Below are 23,200 nucleotides of genomic sequence, written 5' to 3'. Positions count from 1 at the left end.
CGCACCACTCAATGCATACTTCTGTGCTGCTCACTCTGCATCATTTTGAGTCAGTGTAGTTGTAAGATTTCACTCTTGAAGGGGTACATAACCCCAGATGTGTGCCCCTGTGCATCTGCTGCTAGCAAAATGTTTCATTTGACAATTATCATACCAGAAAGCCCAATGATTATAGGCACAAATATTAAGGATGGTGTATAAAAACAATACTTGCCGACAGATGTAGTCAATTGCTCGTGTTTTTAGCTGCTTTGCATTGTGCATATCTGCAAGGACAAGATTGGCAGCAACATTTTCTACTGTGACGTTACCACTCAAAGCTTCTTCGCACATTACCTTTAGACGATCAAGTGCATACTACAAAAGAAAATAAATAATTGCAGTAACTCATCGAACTGAAGCTGAACTGTAATTCAATCATCTTTTTACATTATTCAAGTGTGTCAAAAATCTTCACGGGCTACAAATAAAGATAACCGGATCATAGTCTTACAGAATTTAAAGAAATGATGATAGGGGCTGATCCGCAATCACTGGCTTCTGTCTGATCCGTCATGTTGAGAACAAAAATGATGGATTAAAATGCTTTAAGTAGTTACTAGGGGTTGAGATTAATTTAAGCATTCCACCCATTAATTTTTTGTTTTCTACACTTCAATACCATAAGTGCTATGGGAAAGTGCAGACGTAATCCCATGCTCACTGTGCCACAGGGCTCAAGCTATTCCTCAATGATGAGGCCTAATGAGGCCTAAACAGTTATTAGGTTGCTTGTGTTCTTGCTCAGAGGGGACTTGGCTCGGAGTTGAGCCATAGGTGTTCCTCTGGGAGCAGGATCAAGGCTAAGTTGCATTTGGGCAGTTTCTCTATCAGATGGCCGGGTGAGTAAAAAAAATAATAAAAAAAAAAAAAACAATGAACTGGGGGGTGACGCCAAGTAATTACCAGCAGATGAGATTTATTCACGCATTCCACCCATAGTTCTTTTGTTTTCCTCAACAATGTAACTAAAACATATTACTACCAACTTTACAGATTTAGGGCTAAATTTACTAACATGGGGATAGTAATTTTTAAATTGCGATTTCTATGAATCAAAATTAGGAAATTGCTTTTAATGTATGCAACTTTCAGAATTAAATTATTGATTCCTGGTGGGTCACCAATCGATCTACCTTTATGAATATCAGTGAGGTTGGTCAGAGTTTGTGACCTATTAGGAATGATATTCATCAAAGGGAAGGTGGTATGCTAGGGTCAGTAGAACCACCACGCCTGTGATGTACTTTAAATAAAGCAATCTTTTAGCTTGAAATGCAGGTCGTTTTGTTTTGATTTTTTAACATTCTCAAAGGGTAAGAGGTATTTTGAGGACCTCTTCTTTTTTGCGAATGGGTTACCCTACATTTTTAAATTCGTGGTAAAATATTAATCTTTGCTACCGTAATTCGGTCATAAAACATTAATGCACAAGTTACTTACATTCCGTAATGATATATCTGTAAGAAACATATGTAGTGATAGAATACTTACTTTAGAATTATCCCCAGGTGTCAGACTGGATCCGGAAAGTTTTTTGTCAGCAGTATCCCTGCGGGTCGGTAGGCATCGTCGTACGACTCCTCATGCGTCGTTGGCATTGTTGGCGCCTGGATGATGTCGCTAGAGCTACTTAGACATGCCCACGCGTGCTGACGTCAGTTCTGTACACAACTTTCCGTGCCAGGAACGCAGACCCATGCAAGAAACTGACCACTGGTGCCATGAAACTAGGGCACTGAAAGGGATGACCTTAACCCTAGAAATCAGTTCGCAGAACGGGGAGGATGGGTGAGGTGGTAAGGAATCTATCACTACTAATGTTTCCTACAGATATATCGTTACCAAAGGCAAGTAACTTGTGCAACTGAAAGAAACAAGTAGTGATAGATTCCTTACATTAGAATAGATACCCCACTAATACCAACCCCGGTGGTGGGTCTGCAAACCAAGATCCCACCAGAAAGTCCTGGAGAACAGAACAGCCAAAGAAACCGTCTCTCCGAACTTGGCTGTCCAGGCAGTAGTGCTTGGTAAACGTGTGCAGCGAGGCCCATGTAGCTGCCCGACAGATGGCATTCAAGGAATTCCCCGTCCCAGAGCAGTAGTGGCTGTCGTCACCCTGGTAGAGTGGGCGCGCAACCCCACCGGAGGCTCCTTTTTAGCCAAGGAGTAACGAGCCTTTAAGCACAGAACGACCCTCCAAGAGATAGTCCGCTTGTGCACAGCCCGACCTCTCTTGGCACCCACATAGCCAACAAAGAGCTGGTCATCCACCCAGAACTGTTGTGTGTGGTACAGATAGAAAGAGAGTGCACGTTTTGTGTCCAGACGGTGGATCCTCTCATCCTCTTTTGAGGGATGAGGAGGCGGAAAGAAGGTGGGCAAAGTGATGGTGTGCCCAATGTGAAAGGCAGTGACAACTTTTGGCAGAAAAGAAGGACAAGCTCACTAACCCTTCTGGCCGAGAAGACGGCAACCAGGAAAGCAGTCTTTAGAGTGAGGAGACGAAGAGGGCAACTGTGAAGTGGCTCAAAGGGAGCACACATCAGAAAAGTAAGAACTAGATTTAAGTCCACTTGAGGCATCATGAAAGAAATGGAGGAAACATCTGTGTTATGCCTTTCAAAAATCTATTTACAACAGGGGACTTGAAAGGGGAAGGCTGATCTGGAAGCCTTAAAAAGGGGGAAATAGCCGAGAGAGAGCCCTTGATAGTGCCTAGAGCAGAGCCCTGCTGGGCCAAAGAGAGAAGTAAAATAAGAACCTCTGGAAGAGGGGTAGAAAGGAGATCCACAGCCTTTGCTGTGCACCATGCCACAAACTTATTCCACCTGCAGGCGTATACCATATTAGTGGAGGGACACCTGGCTGGCAAGATAACATTACAGACTTTGGGAGACAGGTCGAAAGATGTCAACTGCCGCCGCTCAATCTCCATGCAAGGAGGTGGAGACTAGACAGGTTCGGGTGAAAGTCAGTCCCCTGCTGCGACAGAAGATCCTCCCGAAGAGGCAGACGGATCGGGGGATTGATTCTCATACAGAGTAGCTCGGGATACCATACCCTTCATGCCCAGTCCGGAGCCACAAGGATGACTTAGGCCCGGTCGTGCCTGATCTTCTTCAGCACTCTGGGCAGAAGTGGTATAGGCAGAAAGGCGAACAACAGACCGCAACTCCACTTGCGACAAAAAGTGTCGCCGAGCGAGTGCCGCCTTGGAAATTCCAATGCACAGAACTGATGTCATTGTGCGTTCTCTTCGTTTGCAAATAGATCTAACCAAGGCTCTCCCCATTGCTGACAGAGACCTTGCGCCACGTCTGAGTTCAGACGCCATTCGTGATCCATCATGCACCGGCAGCTGAGTTTGTCCGCCCAGGCGTTCAAAGTACCTGCCAGGTGTTTAACCATCAGGGACATGCCCGGATTTTCAAGCCCAGAGCCTCCTGGTAAAGGGAACCACGACCCCACCTGTCCTGTTTGTTGCAGTTCCACATGGCGGTTGTGTTGTCGGTGAACACCGGCACTACTCTTCCCCATGACAGAAGTAAGGGATGCCCTCAGTGCAAGTCGGATCGCCCGAAGGTCCAGAAGGTTGATGTGGAGCTTGGACTCCGCCGGAGACCTGAGGCCTCTGATTTACGCCTCCCCAATGTGGCCGCCCCATCCCAGAAGGAACGTGTCCGTCACAACTGTATGTTCCAGTTGGGGAAGGGAGAGGGATCTGCCATTGACCCAATCGCGATTCGTGAGCCACCACTGCAATTGCCGTGCCCTCCGAGATATGGACAGATTGCCCTGATGCTGTGCCCACTGGAACTTCAGGTCCCACTGCAGAGCCCGCATATGCCACCTGGCATGATCCACCAGCAGGATGCTGGAGGCCATCAGGCCCTGTAGTCGAAGGGTCATCCTGACCGAAACCCGGGACAGAGGCTGAAAGATCGCAATCATAGCCTGAATGTCCCAGACTCGATGCTCGGGAGGATAAACCCAAAACTGCGTAGAGTCCAGAACTGCTGGAAAGGAAATTCTGTGAGAGAATCAGGTGCGACTTCGGCATGTTGATGGAAAACCCCAGCAAATGTAGGAGGTCAGCCATAGTATGGAGGTGGGAGACTACTACCTGGGGCGAGCCCGCCTTCAACAGCCAGTCGTCGAGATAGGGGAAGACTGAAACCCCTGATCTGCGCAGATGGGCTGCGACCACTGCCATCACTTTCGTGAACACCCGAGGGGTGCTGGTAAGACCAAAGGGGAGCACAGTAAACTGAAAGTGCTCGTGGCCTACCGTGAATCGCAGGTAGCGCCTGCGGGCAGGCATGACGGGAATATGAAAATAGGCGACCTGCAAGTCCAACGCCACCATCCAGTCTTGCGGGTCCAGGGCAGACAAGACCTGAGCAAGTGTGAGCATCTTGAACTTCTCCTTTGGGAGGAAGCGATTGACGTTCCGAAGGTCTAGGATAGGACGCAGGCCCTTGTCCTTCTTTGGAACCAAAAAGTAGTGGGTATAACCACCACGACCTACTTCTGGCGTCGGAACGCGCTCGATGGCCTCCTTGGCCAAGAGGGCCGCAACTTCCTGCTGTAGAAGCACCAAGTCATCCCCGCACATGCGGTGGTACTGAGGTGGCATGGCTGAAGGGGTTGTCTCGAAGGGGAGGGAGTAGCCCATTCGGACAATTTGCACTTGTCCCAATTGATGTTGCGCCAGTGTGGGAGATGATGGCGTGTTTGTCTGCCCACTGGTGTTTGATGGGCCTGAAAGGTCAGACAAGGAAGGCTTTGAAGTGGATGCTGCAGGGGTGGAAGTGGACTGACCCGCCCGCTGGCCCCCTGAACTGCCTCGACGGTTCCCACGTCTGCAACCACGCCGAGGTTGTTGCTACTGTGGTCTGTGGCTCTGTGAACGCTGTCGGGCGCCCCTTTCGTGGCTACAAAAGGAACGAAAAGCAGAAGGCGGAGGAGGCCGAGCGACCCACAAGCCCAAGGACTTGGCCGTAGCCCGGGAGTCCTTGAAGCACTCCAATGCACTATCTGTCTTATGGCCAAATAGGCAAATGCCATCAAAGGGCATGTCCATCAGAGTATTCTGGACACCCCATGAGAAGCCAGTTGTCCTCAACCAGGTGTGGTGCTGAAGCCTGCCCAGTGAGTCGGCGGTGTGCAGCCCACAACGTATGGTGAACTTTGCTGCTCCTCTCCAATCCGCAACCGCCTGGACAAGAACTACCTGGGCCTCCTCCTGGCTGCTAGGCAGCACCTGCACAATCGTGTCCCGCGGAGAAAGGCTATGACGGCCCAAGAGGCATGCAGTGTTCACCAACAGCAGCCCTAAGCTGGCAGATGAAAACATCTTCTTACTAATGATCCAGCTTCTTGGATTATCTATCCGGAGGTGCGGTAGGGAACGCACTCTGGGATGTAGAGGCTTGGACAACCAAGCTCTCAGGGGTGGGGTGTTGGGCAAGGAAGAGAGGGTCGCCCGGTGCCGGGCGATGTAGTCAGGCCATTTTCCTATCCACAGCAGCCCCTGTGTTGGGCCTGGACCAGGTGCCCAAAAGAACATCAGACAGTGCTCTATTAAAAGCCAGCAAAGGCTCAAAAGATGTAGCCACCGGTTGGAGCACTTCTGTCAGGAGGTTAGTCCTGACGGCCACCGTAGGTAGTTTGAGATGGAGAGCCTTGGCCGCCCTATGCAACACCACTGCATAATTGTCTCCCTTCTCTGTAGCCACGGTAGGAGGAGACAGCATGCCAAGGTCAGGCGAGGTGTCAAGACCACTGGCCTCCCCCAAATCCTCTGCGCAGTCCGCATCATAAGCGCATTCCTGTACTAGAGGGTCCTCAGCCCCCTCCCAGTACTACCCTTCCTCAGAAGTCTGTGAAACATGCTCAAAATAAGGATGATGGACATAGCACACCAAATGGCCCATTGGCGTTCGTATCGCGTCAGGCGACGCTGATCCGGCCCCGTGTCCGGGCTGAACCTGGTGACGTCGTCATCCCGAGGAAGGGGGCGATGTCGGAAGGGGTGCTTGGGAGATCAGAGTCGGTGGAGGGGTCACTAGGTCAACCGGTGTCGATCGGGATCCAATCCCGGATACTTGGGGGGGCCTGCGGCGTCTGAGCCGGACCCGCCAGAGATGGCAAAGCAGGACCCCCAGTCGGGCCCGTGGGGCCCACAGACACACCGGTGGGGCCAGACGGCCCAAAGAGTCGGGTCATGGCCGCAAGAAACTATTGCACTTGAGCAGGTGTCGGGGAAGTCGAAGAGTGACAATGCTTCTTCGACTTCTTTTTGGAATGCTTCGACTTACCTGACCCCGAGTGCGAAGCCTTAGATCCAGAAGAATGATGGTGATGACTCCGCGACCGGTCCCACGAACTCCCACGGGACCGGAACCTCGAGCGGCATGGAGCAGACTGCTGGACTTCAAGCAACTTTCGGGACAGCTCCCACAAAGTCTTAGGCGCCATGGCCCAGCAGTCGTGGCACGACTTAGGGTCGTGATCGCGCCCCAGGCAGTAGAGACACATGCGGTGTGTTTCCATCATGCAGTGACAGTCCCCATAGTTCTTGAAACCGGGCAACCCTACGACACCACTAATCGATTGACTCGAAAAGATGAGGTAAAAGGCCTAAAACAAATTCAGTCAAAAAATGACTGGGGGTACTTGCTCTTCTCGGATCTGCGCTTGCTGGCGTGGAAAAAGAAAGAACTGACATCAGCGTGTGTGGGTTACAGCGACGTCATCCCAGCACCAACTATGCCAACGACGCATGCTGAGCCGCACGACGACGACTACCGACTTGCAGGGGTACTGCTGCCGAAAAACCTTACAGATCCAGACTAACGCCTGGGGGTAATTCTAAGGTAAGGAATCTATCACTACGTGTTGCTTTCAGATACATATGTTGGGACAGATAAGTCCTCTGCATGGTAAAGACATGTACCCCTGCTCTAAGTACCCACTTAAACAGATGTCCGGATACCCGGTGCTGATTTTTTGGTATCATAGGCAAACAAGGTTCAAGCGTGTGCCCCATGACATAGGTCTGTCTGAAAGATTCAGGTCGTGTTAGACCGGGAGGGGTGCCCAAAGTGATACCCTCATAGTGGTGGAAAGCTACCGCCTTCACTAGGAGTTAAGCAGCACGAGCACAGATGTGGCAGCATACTGTGTAGTGCTCATTAGTAGTGAACCGGGCCTTTTCACCCTGTATCACAGGAGTGAGGCCTACAAGCTCACTCACCTTTTTCAAAGTTTAGTTGCTGTGTGCTTGTTAATATTGATGTTGATGTATGCTCTGACATGGCATCTGTCTCATCCAGTGTCAGGAGCCTATTCCATATTTTCCTGAGAACACCTCCCGGGCACAGAGCCCCAATACTTTCGGTTGAGTCTCCTCATTTTATAAGCGCTCTCAAAGGCTGTAAACCATTTGGTGATACCATCACCCGCTACATATTTGGGGACAATCCCTTTAAGGGTCGTAGATTCAAAACCTTCTTCTTTCTCCCTAGTTATAATGTGGTTGCCACCAGAGATGGGTCCTAATCGATCTCAGCTCTTTCTTTCTCTATAGCCAGGATTTTGGCACCCTCTTGTCTAGTCTTTTGAGAGTAGGATCCTCCTCTTGGAGGTCTGTTCACTCTAGGGGAGGAGGCTCTGAGTTCTACTCACTTCCACTGTCTCTCTCCTGACCCTCAGGGGGAACAGTATCATCCTCTCAATGTTTTCTTGTCATACACTGCCAAGATCTCGTGTAGCTTTGCCTTGGTAGGAGTTGAGCCAGTTTTTATTTTATAGGTTTTACAGAGGAGCCCTAACTGCTGCAATGAAAGCTGCAGATAAGCGGACAAGTTGAGCTCCTGAACCAGATCTCCTGTAGAAGACCTTGTTACTAAAGCTGGGACCTTTTTAGAAAACAAAAAAAAAAACTAAAATAGGCTTTCGAGCCTAGCTAGTAGTACACTTTTTAAATTCTAAACAGTTTTACTGTGGACTTAACACAAGGCCCTAACAGCTAGATTTTAAACCATTCAGAAAAAATTCTGAAGTGGAAATCGCTTTTAATGAAGGGCATTTTGGGATTCCTTAGTGGAATCCAGGGGTGTCAAATTCCTATAGCCTGAATCCCAGGACATATTTTTTGGGGTCAAAGACAACAAGTTTCCATGTTTATTTGCTCATTCTGGCAAATAGGCCCAACCCCCTGCAGCACAAACCCTTTGGCTGCCAGTTTACAGTACCACAATATGGATCAGGAAAAGGCCTTGTCTGCAGTTAAGGTAATATTTGCATCCATATGGTAATGGTGTAATGGTGTCCGCACTTGTATTTATGGTTCACTAATGGTACACTTATGTTTCACTAATACAAAGTCTTTCCTATTAGGCTGAGCGCTCTAAGGGAATGTTGTAAGTTCGGACTGAACTACAGACTGTTCTTTAAGTGTAAAAACGTGTTTGCAAAGTTCAACAATATGAGGGTACATACAAGGTTCCCAGGATGCTCTCTAATTAGATGCAAATATATGTAGATGTTTTAAAAGTAAGAATTATGATCCTTTGCATTCAAAATAAAATGTTCACAAAAAAATGCAACTAGGAAAAAATGTTTTGCTAAACTATTGTGAAACCGTAGGTGACATTTTTATGAAGCATCATTTAGTAAAATGTGTTGATGGATGCTAATATTTCCGAAAAATATTCATAATGGAAAATCAGTGCAACCAGTTTGAACAAGCTAATGGAAAACATAAACAAGCACTGGCAAAGGCAATAGATCTGATATTGGTGGTCAGCATTTTGGTTTTGTCAATGCATGCCTTGTTTTGATATGGCTTTTGTATAACTTTGTGGTAGCTGCAACACCCTCACCACTATAACAAACATTAGATAAAAGCAATAATCTTTTTTTATCTCAAAAAGCACACATTTCCATAGTAGTCCTTGGCACTGAATAAAATTACTTTGATGTGCAAAAACTCTATGCTGAATATTAGTGAGTCCCAGCATAGTACAGAACAAATGGTCCGTTACAGTGCCTAACTATGAGAAAAACAGGCATATCTGAAAACGAGAAGGAAAGTCAGTGTGTGTGTCGTAGTGCAATAGGGACTATGCAACATGATCGTAACAGACCAGTAAGATGTCCTGTAGCATGCAGATTGAGAAACAAATGATTTCAGTATCCAAGATACAACAAAGTAATAAAAATAAACCCAACTCGAGTCCCAAGCCTCCATTATGCCTAGTTGCCGGTGACAATCAATAAAACACATGGTTATGCTTGTCAACAGACTGATTCTTTATTCTGGTGTAGGGTGAGATAGGAGAGACGAGCCACCCCGCTGTGTGCCCACTGCAAAATGTTGCCTCAATTCTGTGCATCTACGTTGCACCCCCCACCTCCCCTCCACAGTAGCATCAGGGGATCCTGGATCAGGGTGCTCCTCATTTTGAGAATCATGCAGGATGGTATTCCAATTGGCAGTAATGGGTTATTTATGTAGCCCTAAACTACCCCCCTATGCAATGCAGCACTTAGGCCCATTTTAGGAGAGATTGCCCCAAAGGTGCTAGTGAAGAGGGCTCAGGTGATTTCCAATGCCATGTGATATGGGGTTTAGTTGTTAGCAAGCCCAAATCAAGTAAGCAGGAGGTCCCACTTTGCTTTTTGCCTCATAGAACAGGCCCATAATGTATATTTCCCACGTGTGTAATGCAGGGCGCCCTGTACAAGAGGTTAGCTGAATCATGTAGCCACACCAGTAAGGATGAACAAGCCTATAGCATGTGGATGTTGATTAGCCCGCATCGAGCAGATGGCATGGAGGACAAGCGGTGTTGGTGTGACGAAAGAAACAGTTTAATTTGCCGGGCTAAGTTAGGCCCTGTGGACAATGTAAAATGTGATGAGGCAGAAAAAAGCATTAAGGGGGACATGGACAGGGATCACTAATAGGGCAGCTCATTCCTGGTCAGTGCAAGGACGGGACAGGTCCCCCTCCCAAGAATGACAAAAGGGTAGGAGCTGTGTTGCAGTGTGGAAATATAGCAAATCAGTGGGTAGGACGTCTGCCTGGACCGATAACATGAAGATATTGCAGGGTGAGGTATGCAGGGAGTTGTCGAACCATATCACCCCATGTGTTGCCCAGTGCCGCAAGTAGCGAGTTTTTCAGAAGAAACTGGCCAGGGGCACACTGTCCCCCTCCACCAAGGAGTCATAGGATATGAGGGCACTGTCTCGGCATAGATCCCCCAGGGTGTGCAAATCTGCCACCAACCAGATGATGAGTTCTGCAGCCGAAGTGGTAGTGCTCCCCTTGGGCATGCAAGCAGAGGTATTGCTGGGGCATATGGGGCTGTGGTCCACTTGAGATACAAGCATCAGAGGGACACATCGGCAATCATAACGTTGCTGGGACAAGGTATCTGGAAATAATGTCCAACGTACAGATTTCTGGGAATTCTCCATCCCAGTAGTGCCTGCTTAAGTTGACTTGGTAATCTTTATCACATCTTCCAAAGTTCCATTGTTTCTCTAGTTCTTGTTAAATGGAATGCATTCTCAGGCAACAGAAAGGGGTCAATAGAATGCAAGATACCATGGGAAACTTACCCTGCTACCTCTTGCTCCTTCTAGTCATCCTTGCTCACTTCCACTTCCACATCCCTATCCCTGACGATGTCATTAGGCACCGGCAATATGTGTGAGAGGACTGTAACTCAAAACAAGTTGGCCACTATGATAGTCAACTAAATAGTGTTGCCTAGGGACATTCAATCCCTTGTGAGGACTCCCTGTTGGAAGATGCCCCCTGCTGTCTATCTTCTTCCTCTTCCGGATCATAAAAAACATTAATCTAAGATGGACTACAGTTCATCCGAAGCCTGACACTGTTCACTAGGTTCCACCTCTCTTTCTGTGTAAAGAAGAAGTAGAGGAACCTATGCATAACTTTCAGTGGGGAAGATAACTAATAAATCTGCCTTGGATCTCTGGCAATGGCATGAACTGACGAGAGGTCCATTATCAATGAGGATTGAGGTGGGAAAGACCGCAGACATAAAGATGACCAGGCTTTGTACCCCATACTCACAAGAGCATTGCCCTTTAGTGATAACTGGTAAGAGAGGCTAGAATACGTCAGAAAAACATTGAAGAGTGAAGTCTTTATGGCCAGGCACCAGGAGATGCAGGATACCTGTGTGTCTCTGCAAACTGAAAACAAAGCATCAAATCACCCTTCAGCTGCTCTCATAGGAGGATACATGGCTAGAATATCACAACATCGTAAAATGCACAGCTATACATCTCTGTATTTGACAATCTTGATTAGGCGGGCACATGGGAGGGTACCTGCCTCAAAATCAGCATCAGCATGGCTTCTTTACAGGGCTGGAGTCCATGGGGATAGAATAAACGTTACCATTTTGGACCACTTGTAAAATGTAGGTCATGTGTAATGGGCCATCTTGCACCACTGAGGTAGAATAAATCAAAGTTTGAACCCTCACCACACTGAGTGCAAGAAGCCCTGTAGAGGGTGAGACAAAAGTGTATCAACCTATTCTAACAATCCTGTCAGAGTAGACTAAAAGATAAGTGAGAGGATTTTAATATCAAGGAAGTTGCACACACCAACAGGCCCTCAATGTTGAAGCATACCCAATGTTGAGTCATCAATAACATCAATATCACTCCAATCTTCAATGCTGAGACAACCTCGACTTCAGTTTCTTATTGAGGCAAAATTATGAAAAATTGAGCCAACGCTCCTGAGAAAACAAAGATAAGTGTCAAGGGATCAGGTAGCATTAGCTAAGAAAATGAGAGGGCTCATCAGACCTCTAAAGTACATAAGTCACCCTGCCCTCAATTCCAGCACAATCATGTTGGTATTTCTGTTGTCAAGGAGACAACTTACTTTCAGTGGAGTGCCCACTATTCCTCCATCATTGCATCTGCCACAAATGTGTGTCATGAAGGATGTTTTTGAAAAGGAAACCCATGGTGCATGATCAGCTTTCAGCACCACCTTCATAAGGAATGAATATTGATGCTATCAAGTTGAATTATTTCTTTTCAATATTGTGTCTTTTGGGACCTTACATACATCAGGCACTCCTGAAGGGGACACCTGTGCAGTCTGGCTGTGAGTACAATTACAATTCAGGAAGTCAGTTCGCCCAAGAGAGGAAAAATTGTCCAAGTGTTGGAAATGCAGTTATCTTCAGAAGCTAACATTTATTTTGAAAGAATGACCGAGCGAGTGCCCTGACCTTCTGGCCTGGGAACCGCTCTCCCTCCATGCAGCTCTGCCTAGCCATAACCGTAACCGCCTGTGACCACGAAGAGCAGGGTTCGAGACTGCTCTCGACCCGCTCTCTTTGCCATGCCCAGTTTTTGCCTCTGGTATTGTGTGAGTGAATCGGTTTTAATATTGCCCAATTTAGTTGCCTTAATTAAAAAAAAAAATTGCTTCTGGCATTGTGTGAGTGATTCTCTTTTTAGTATTTGCCCAAGTTAGTTGCCTTAAATTTATTTTGCCTGGTTATTATTGGTTCTGCTGCCCCTCAGTCTCCCTGCGATTCTCCTCGATCACAAGACCCGCCCTCCTTCCGCTCGCCGTTTCCCACCCTTCCCGCATCCCAGCTGCACTTTCCCTCCCCTACTTAGTGGAGGCAAGTGCGCGGATTAGCAGAGGGCACGCGTGCAGCAGCGGCGCGCCAAAGGCAAGCCTGTTGTGCCCGTCTGCGACCTGACTGCATCCAGGGCAAGTAGCCTGGATCTACTACCCCCACTGCCCTCCTCCCCAGAACACGCGAAGATTGCCAATAAACCTCGACAAACAAAGCCCACTGCCAGTTTTCTGGCCTCAACTGCCGTCGGACCTTCACCACAACCACCACCCCAGCCCCCAACACCACCGACGCTAGCACCAAAGACACCCTCAGATGCATCCTCCTCAATGTGTGCTCCGTACACAAATACGCAGTAGAAATCTGGAACCTACTATAGACTCTCTCGCCCGACATCGCCTTCTTCATGGATACCTGGACCAACGCCTCCTCCACCCCAGACATCAACACTGCCATCCTGGACGGATACAAGAGCCAGAGGAAGGACCTCCCTGTTGGACTGTGGCGCAGTGTAAAGTGCGTGTGCTCTCTGAGTGCGTGTGTGAGATTGGCCTGCCCTCCCATAGGAATGCATGGGGGAAATGAGTGTCCATGGTAATTCCTGATGCGTGGGGAGTGCAAGGTTGAGTTTGGTATGTGAGAACTCGTGAGATTAAATGCTGCGCGATGATGTGTGCGGCGTTCATGTGTCTAGTGTGGAAGTGCCACTTCTAGAAGTTGGCCTGTCTGTGCAGTGAAGGTGCTGGCTTGTGATTGCCTGGAGCTGGCTGGTGTGCCTGGCTCCAGAAGTCAGGATGGGTCTGCCCCGGTGGTGAATAGGAGATCTGCAAGTTGATGGCCGGGGAGGAGTGCACCTGGGACCTGAATAGGGCTGAGCTTTCCCCTCACAATGCTGGCTCCACCCCCTGTGGTGTGTCTGATGTCCCTGACCCATCCTGTGAATAGGCAGAGGGGCTGAGCAAAACAAAGTGCTCAGGAACCAGTTGTATCTGGTTCGCCCCATGCCTGCACCTTTGTAGACAAAGGATTTCTCTGTATAAAAGAGGGGCTGTGACCCTATGAAAATGTTCTTGTTTCCTGACTTGAATCTACCAGGGGCGTGCTGCTGCTGGGGCCTAGGGGAAGGCTTGCCTCCCTAGGCCCTGCCCAACCCCTGGATGTCTGGATACCTGGAGTTCCTGCTTGGGTCCTAAGAGAAGGGGGCTGGTGCTGGTGGGGCCCAAGAGGAACCGCCATGGGGGCTGTCTCCTGCCCTGTGTGCTGGCCCCTGCATTCCCCTCCTTAGGCCCAGGACTGCTGGGACCCCTTTATGCTTTAGGGAGATCCTCCTTTCTGGGGCCTTTGCTGGTTTCTGTGCCCCCAGCGCCTCGTGAGTGCTTTATTTCTATTCCTGGGCAGAGCGCTGGCATTTTCCCCGAGGGAAGCGCTCCTGCCCTTTTGTGTACCGTGCAGGTGCCTACCCTGCATTATGCCCGATGATCGCTATTCCTATATTAAGGGTGCCACCCCTGTTCATAGGCGCCTTAACGGTTGCCCACCCCGTTTCTACTTTTATTGTATGCCTCAAGGGTGCCTACCCCTCATTATGCCCCCGGGAAAGATGCCGCCGCCGCGGCAAAGCAGGAAGTCAGGCAGCCGGTGCCTGAAGCGGGTCGGGACTTCCTCTTGCCGTCAGGAAGTCCCGCTCAGCGCCCTGGAGTGCGTGTTTTTGTTCCACTTCCCCCTGCCTGTGGGAATCCATCTCCGCCTTGCCGGTCTCCCGTGCCAAGAGGTAGACCGGAGATGCTGCCCGCCGCCCGCAGAAAGGAGCCGAGGTGTTACGGGGCTCTCGTGTGCTGGAGGGAGCCCTGGCAGAAGAGCTCCGCGGTGGCGGCCGATGAAGGAGAGCCCTGGGTCCCAGGAGGGGGCCCGGGTGAAGTAGAGCAGGTGGCCGAGGCCGCCCATGGCAGAGCGGGACTCCCCAGAGTCGAGGGAAGCCCCGCCAGAAAAGTCCTGCCGCCGCCCCGTGACCCACAAGAGAGCCGGTAAGTTAGACAGCTATGGTGGGGGAAGCTCCGGGCGTGTGTTGTGGTGCCTTGTGAGGCACAATGCGGTGTCCCCAACTATTTTCCTGAGCGGCCCCGCCTGATAGGGGGTTGCTCCAACGAAGGGGCCATACGCTTGTTTTAAAGGGTCCCGAGGGGCCCAGGCCATTACTGCATGCTCGCTCCCAATACATTCTAAGAGCCTAGATTGCTCCACCGCTGGGCCCGTTGGTTGACAGAGCCATTGCGCTCCAACGATGGCCAGAATGATCTAGAAGAACCCAGAGGGGGTCCCGAGGGCCAGAGGGGCCCGTGTTCTTGCCCCTGAGGGCCCCAGTGAGTTCAGAGCCAGAGCGCTCCAATCCTTTGCACATTTTTGCGCAGTTTTGCTCCTAAGGGCCAGTGAGGGCCCCTGTCGCAGTTTGCTTTCTACCCTGCCCAGCAAGTAGTGGGCAGCTGCACCGTTTAGGTTTTCCTTCATAGGGGACTTGTTCTTTGGACTCAGGAGTGAGTCGCACTCCTTCGCCCCTACTTTTGCCTTCCCCAGCTGCGCAGCACTTAGTGCCAGCTGCAGCGTTTAGGCCCTGTTCTGTCCCCAGCCCCCCAGCAAATAGTGGGCTGCTGCTACGTTTAGGTTTTTGCGCAGTGGCGCAACCTGGACCTTGATGTGAGTTCTGTGCTAATTGTGATTTATGGGCTTCTTAGGGTGCTAGGAAATATACTGTGTGTAGAATGTTTTGCGCACCCTGTTCTGATACCTCTGAATGTGTTTTTATGCATCATGTGTCTTACCTACACCGCTGAATGTGTTTTTATGCATCATGTGTCTTACCTACACCGCTGAATGTGTTTTTATGCATCATGTGTCTTACCTACACTGCTGAATGTGGTTTTATGCATCATGTGTCTTACCTACACCGTTGAATGTGTTTTTATGCGTCATGTGTCTTACCTACACCACTGAATGTGTTTTTATGCGTCATTCGTCTTACCTACACCGCTGAATGAGTTTTTATGCATCATGTGTCTAACCTATACCTCTGACGGTGTTTTCATGCGTAGGTGGTACTTACCTTTTACCAGTGGTTACTGGCTGTGTGCTACATTTTGTTATTTGGTGCTACAGTTATTATATGTGCTAAGCATTATTCCTAAAAAGTGCTTATTCCCGACAGTGGTCCATGTGGCCCTGTCCCATGTATATAATCCCCTGTAAATTCTGCCCGTGCCTATGGCACAGTGTAAATTATGTGTTTCTTATCTAATGTGTTTGGTATAATACAAAGGCTATTTTTATATAACCTTGTGTGGAGTTCCTTTTGTGGGGGGCCTTGGATGTTGTTACTGGTGGGTGCGTGTGCAAATAATCAACTTACATTGCCTCCGGGGTAAGCCTTACTGCTCGTGTCACGCTACCAAGGGGGTGAGCAGGGGTTATCTTGGCGTGTAACTTCCTTGCCCTGACTAGAGTGGTGGTTTCTGCCTGGTTTTGGCGCCTGCCTTAGCCAACCAGAAATCCCATTTCTAACACTCCCCAGGCGCCTTAGAGGGGGCCTAGCCATCGCACCAGAGCACCCTTTGCCTCACCACTTCCAAGGAAACCTTCCTCCCTGCCGAACACCTGCACTTCCAGATCCTGACAACCCTCAACACCACACTTCGAGGAACCCTCGTCTACAGACCCCCCCTGGCCCTAGGACTCCTTTCAACGCCACTATCACTGACTTCATCCTACTCCACGCCACTGCATCATTAAACTACATACTCATCGGAGACCTTAACTTCCACCTCGACAACCCCAGCGACCCCAACTCCACCACCCTTTGTGACAACCTCGCCAACACTGGACTCAACCAACTTGTCACCACACCGACCCACAGAGCAGGACACACCCTCGACCCCTTCTTCGATGCATGCAACAGCGTCCACTTCAGCCACACAACGCCATGGACCGAACCCCACTGTGTACATTTCACCGTTAGAAAACCCAAGGCACCAAAACCAGCCAGTCGTCCTCCAAGAAGAAACTGAAGCAAGGTTACTGACAAGCAACTGAACTCCCCACTCACCCAATGGAGCCACATCTAGGCATCCGATGCAAACATCGCAGCAAGAGAACTCCATACCTGGATATCCAACAGCGCAGACCAGCTGGCCCCACTCTGCAACCCGGCCAAACAGCGCCCCCGGAAAGCCACCTGGTTGACCACCAACCTCCAAGAAGCCAGGCGCACCTGCAGAAGCCTGGAAAAGAATTGGAGGAACACCAAGACAACCAAAAACCAATCCACCTACAAGGGCGCCACGATGAACTACCACAACCAAGTCAGAACCACCAAGAGGAACTTCATCCACAACAAAATCCTCGAAAACTCCACCAACTCCAAGGAACTCTTCAGTATAATCAGGGAATTCACCAATCCATGCAGCGAAGCCACAGACATCACCCCTTCCCAAGCCCTCTGCGAAAAACTGGGAACATACATCCACCTCAAGATAGAAATGCTCTATAACAACTTCATCGACCACCCTCAAGATGCCACAACCACCTCCGCCTCCAGAGACACAAGCCAGCCCACCATCTCCAACTGGACACCGATCACGACCGATGACACCACCACGACCATGAAAGGCATCCACTTGTGGGACCTCACCAACCCCTGCCCCCCCGCACATCTACCACAGAGCCGCCGACACCATTGCACCCGAACTACAACACACCACCTCAAGATAAAAATGCTCTACAACAACTTCATCGACCACCCTCAAGACGCCGCAACCACCTCTGCCTCCAGAGACACAAGCCAGCCCACCATCTCCAACTGGACAAAGCCAGCCCACCATCTCCAACTGGACACCGATCACGACCGATGACACCACCACGACCATGAAAGGCATCCACTTGTGGGACCCCCCCAACCCCTGCCCCCCCCGCACATCTACCACAGAGCCGCAGACACCATTGCACCCAAAACTACAACACACCATCAACACCACCTCCAAGACAGGAACTTTTCCAGATGACTGGAAGCGTGCAGAAGTCAGGCCCCTGCTCAAGAAACCCACAGCAGACTCCACCGACCTCAAGAACTACCGGCCCATATCGCTCCTCCCCTTCGCAGGCAAAGTGGCAGAGAAAATAGTCAACAGGGACTGACACGCTTTATCGAAAAGAACGCCATCTTAGACCCATTCCAATCCGGATTCCTTAGGAACCACAGCACCAAGACCTCCCTACTCACTGCCACAGACGACATCAGCGGCCTCCTGGACCAAGAACACTCCGCAGCTCTCATCCTACTTAAACTGTCGGCAGCCTTCAACACCGCCTCCCACCGCACACTAGTCGCCAGACTACATGATGACGGCATACAAGGAACAGCCCTGGACTGGATCCGATCATTCCTCACCGGAACAAGCCAAAGGATCAGACTACCTCCCTTCCTCTGCGGAGTCCCACCGGGATCATCACTGAGCCCAACCCTCTTCAACATCTACATGGCCCTCCTCGCAGCCATCGTCAGACAACACAGCCTCAACAACTTATCCTACGCCAATGACACCCAGCTCATTCTCTCCCTCACCAGAGACCCCACCACTTCAAAACTCAACTTCCAGAAAGGAAGGCAAGACATCCCAGTCTGGATGACCAGCAGCTATTTCAAACTCAACACTGAGAAGACAGAAGCCCTCATACTCGGAACCACCACATCAGCATGGGGCAACACCTGGTGGCCCAGCACCCTTGGAATCCCACCCACCCCGTCAGGCCACGCTAAAAACCTCACCATTGTACTCGACTCATCACTCACCATGAACCGACAGATTAACGGCATCACTTCCAGCTGCTTCAATACCCTCTGCATCCTTCGAAAGACCTTCAAATGGATCCCCAGGAGTCAAGGAAGACAGTCCCCCACACATGGATCACCAGCAGACTGGACTACAGAAACACTTTCTACGCCGGCATCAAAAAGTATCATCTCCTCAAATTCCAGACAACCCAGAACACCGCAGCCAGACTCGTCCTCTGCATCCCCTGGCACAAACACATCAGCCAGCACCTGCAGAGACTTCACTGGCTCCCCAGGTACAAGAGAGTCACCTTCAAAATCCTCACTCACGACTACAAATGCCTTCACAACAGACCCAAATACCTCAACGACAGAATAAACTTCCACGTACCCAAAAGAAACCGATCTGCCAACCTCGCACTAGCTGAAGTCCCACGCATCCACAGAGCCAGAGCAGGCGGAAGATCGTTCTCGCACATTGCAGCCAAGACCTGGAACAAGCTACCGACATACATCAGACGCGCCCCCTCCCTGAACACCTTCAGGAAGACTCTCAAGACCTGGCTCTTCGGCTGAACAAACCTGCGTACCACCCCTCCCTTCCCCCTCAGCGCCTTGAGACCATCACGGGTGAGTAGCGCGCTTACAATTCCCTGATTGATAGATTGACTGCCAGTCTACTCCCTAAAAGAGACCCTTATGCAACTTTTGTGTACATTCTGCCCGTAAGTGTTGCATAACAAAAACAGATTGACTGAAGGATTACATGGGGGTGCGTTATTTGAAGCTACAAGTCTAGAAGTAGATGCACAGTTGTCTGAAAGTCCCATTAGCGCCTGGAATCTGAGTTGAAAGTCACAAGCTAATCATTTTGGCATGGGTATATAAAGAAAAGAAGCACTTATGCAGTAGAGGGTCTCACATACACATGGAGAATGTTTGAACTGTTGACTTTAGCCTGAGATGCAGAACCTTGTAGAGGGAGTTTTCTTTCCAAAGCCTAAAACCCTGTGAAAATATATCTTGCAGTTCTTTTGACCTACCTGAAACAAATGAGGGATCATTTGATGGAGTACCATTGGCCTGAATTCTTCCCTCATGACCCATTTATTGGCAAATTTTAGATCTAGTATTAGTTCATATTCAAGGTTTAGATTCTTCTTAAAAAGATATAGGTTGGGGAAGATGCTCTTTTCTTCTTGTTTCTTGTTTAAACACAAGCTACCCTCCTGGCGCAATGGGGCTTCCCGGCCGTACCTGGCCCCCGAGATTGGATTCATAGGCTCTGGCACATTCTAGCCGTGGAACGGCTCTCATTGGGCATGGATGGGAAGGGCTCTGAATATGCTAAGCTCTGGGGTCCGTTCCTACAACTCCTTTCTAAAGACCTTCGAGAAGAGATCTGCCCGAAATATCTACAAATCTTACAACTCATCCCTTTGGAACCTGTGGGGGCTACGCCTGCTGTTTGAGTGCTACTTGGTAGAACTGGTGGATCCTGGAGGGTGACGGGTGCGGGAAGAAGCTGATGCGGGGGTGGGGAATTGTTAAGGGAGGGTGGGAGGCTGTTTTTTTTTCATGTTTGTTCCCTTATAAAAGCGGTGGTTATAGCTCAGATGGGGCTGCTTCTAGAGCTTCTTCATTTAGGCGGGGTCGCCCTCCGGGGTGTAGGCCCAGAAGCTGTGTCACTGTTATGCGAGTACGCCCTACCGACAAGTTGATGTAGGCAGCTGGGCTGTGTACCACGATGCTTTCCTGCATAATAAAAATGATTGACTTTAAACACAAGCTAAACTGCACTCATTTGTGGGAGGGATTGAATTTTCTTCAACAGGAGCTCCAGTACAAAAATTATTGGCACGCTGAGTATCATGTTGGCTGTAGACAATTGTAACGGGATTTTTTTTAAAATTTTTTTTTACATTTTTATTACCCATATTTACGCCACAGAGTTGGAAGCCTTTAATTTAGCTATGAGAGGCTGTTTTGTTACTGAAAATGTTTGTTGGTGTTGATGCTGGTGCTGAATCTGCTGTTATCTCTCCCATTAAGGGATAAGAGATTACTTCTGACCCCTCAAATAGCCTTAAACTACATGTTGAAAATCCCCAGTGCTTTATAAGACTCTAGATTTCTGAGTTTGAGCCTCATTTTGTGATACAGAATTTCTTTGCCTGCGTGAGTATCAAATGAAACAGAATGCTGCATGACCACAGTTGTTTTGCTCAGCAAGAGGGATAGCAGTGAGCCCTAATAAACACTTTACTACGAGGCTGTGATTAAAGCTTTGATCCACCAGATCTGCAGAGTTTTGCTGCACTACTCATTAGTCCTGAATGAGTCCATATCTTCTTAAAAAACCTCCTAGAATCTTCCCCATTACTCTTGGAAGACGATCAATAAATGTACTCAAAAAGTCACATAACTCTTTAGTACATTTAAACAGGAATGTAAAGGTGGCAGTAGTTTTGCATACTTGTTTTAACTGATAAAATTATTCTCCTTGCTCTCATTTTTGAAAGGGCCGAAAGAGATGGAACCCACTGTGTTATGCCTTGCAGCGGCAGAGTTAATCAGCAAGTTTAGTGGAGGGATATCTCATAGTAAGAATGGTCAGACACCAGAAGCTTGAATTTTTATTCATGTTCATCTTTAAACTAGCTTCATGGAGAAGCGTACAGAATAGCTGTACATCTATGAATTCTGGGAATAAAGTCAGTAAAGATCTTTATTGTGGGTTTAGAAGGAGGGTCTAAAAAGCAATGAAGTCTCTGACACTCGAAGGACTGCTTTGATGTTGAACCTCTTTATCATGCTTTTGTTATTCTCACAGAAACTGACATCATCCACAGAAGATAGACAATGAACCCAAGTGAAGCAGTCCCTACACTCAGTCTAATAAGATGTTTTAATTTGAAAGTATAGTCCTGAAGAAGGTGACGATCATCATCTGAACACCGAAACGCCCCGTCAACCGAACTTTTTTTAACAACTTTGTGTTTTAGACTTGTTTTTAATATATGAAAATTGATATGTTTGTAATGATTTGTTATGTGCAATGAATTCATGCTTTTTAGCAAATAAAATAGATAATGAATAGACTCGAATTTTTTTTTTTTTCTGTTTTAATTGTAATTAATGTTGTTTGCAATACAGAATAAATTCCTTTTTGGTAACCTACTTTAGAACGATTAAATGAGAAATAGAATGGTAAATACCTCACATTAAGAATTGTAAGAGGCACGTAGCCTCATTCTGTACAAAAGCAGGGAAAAGGAGTTCTTTATTTTTTGTAGTGTTATACACCCTCCCCCTTTTCCAGTTGAAAAAGGGTACCTCCTTGTTTTGTAATCATCATCCACAGAACCACTCACACACCCACTCACACACCATACAACCTTGAATACCCACACCCACACAACCACTCATATACTCATTCACAGACCCGCACAAGTACTCCCACAACCACTCACTCATCCATAAAGTCATTCTGATACCCACCCACTCTCTCACAGGCACTCACACAACCACTTACTCATCCATAAAGTACTCATACAATCAGTCACTTACCCATACAACCACACAGTTACATACTCGTCCAAACAGTTACTCACACACCCACTTATTCACCTATACATCCACTCACACACCCACTCACTCTCCCATAGAGCCTCAAAACAGAGCCAGTCACTCACCCATACAAGCACTCACATGCTCCCTCACACCCACATACCAATTACATACCCATTCACACATCCATACAAGCACTCACACATCTGCTCACTTCCTCATACATACTTTCACACAGCCAGTCATTCACTCATACAGCCATTCAGACACTTACACACCCACTCACTCACTCCCATACAGCCACTCACACAGCCCCTCACTCACCCAGCCAATGACAAACTCACTAACAGCCATTCACACAGCTTTTCACTCACCCACACAGCTATGCATATTCCTATTTATACACCCATACAGCCACTCACACACCCACTTACACACACATTATAGCCACTCACATTATATATGCTAGAACTTGAATCAATCATTAGTAGTATAGAAAGTATATTATTTTATCTAATCTAGTACTTTGGTACTTATGGTTAACACTTAAAGTTTTAGAAAAAATGCGCTCACTGGATGATGTCATCAGTGATGGCACTTACGTCATGAGTGATGCAATATATGAGGTGATAAGCAGTGCACTCCTGGAGCGCAAGTTATAGTTAGCTCAGGTAATTATAACTGCTGAATTTCACAGTTTTTTTACGAGTGAAATCTGAGGCCAACTGTAAGACAGACGACATACTTGTTTCACCTCTCGCATTGTCAATTGCATTGTACTTCATAAAATTCAATAAAGTTTTAAATATACATTGCGATGTTAGCTCTTTATTGTCGGCAAACGATCTATGTACAAATGTATCAATATGCAGGTAATCTAAAAGATTAAGTAATAATCCTGAAGGTGCAACAGTCTTGTAAATGTTTCAATTATACAGAGACTCACACCGGTACCCATCATTCACAGAACCGTTGTTCTAACCGTCCGTTGGCGTTGCGACTCTCAAATCTAGGAGGGTGTTACAATAACGCACAATACGAAATTACAGGGCAGCATTAACTCATCTCAATTCATGTAAGATAGGATCAATATAATCCACACCATTGA

At 48.3% G+C, this 23,200-nt stretch overlaps 1 protein-coding gene across 1 annotated transcript in view; it reads right to left on the bottom strand.

Annotated features, from left to right (window-relative positions):
- The window catches only part of LOC144824295 (speckle-type POZ protein-like A), a 60,903-nt gene that overhangs the window by 1,476 nt on the left and 36,227 nt on the right, over nt 1-23,200 (bottom strand). The window contains exon 7 of the mRNA XM_078683419.1: nt 211-357. Coding sequence (XP_078539545.1) covers nt 211-357 — 147 coding nt within the window. The remainder of the gene's footprint in view (nt 1-210; nt 358-23,200) is intronic.

The sequence above is a fragment of the Lissotriton helveticus genome, chromosome 3_1 (genome assembly GCF_964261635.1).
Source record: "Lissotriton helveticus chromosome 3_1, aLisHel1.1, whole genome shotgun sequence".
Taxonomy (NCBI): domain Eukaryota; kingdom Metazoa; phylum Chordata; class Amphibia; order Caudata; family Salamandridae; genus Lissotriton; species Lissotriton helveticus.
Note: the sequence above shows the minus strand (reverse complement) of the source record. Positions and strands in the feature narration are given on the sequence as shown.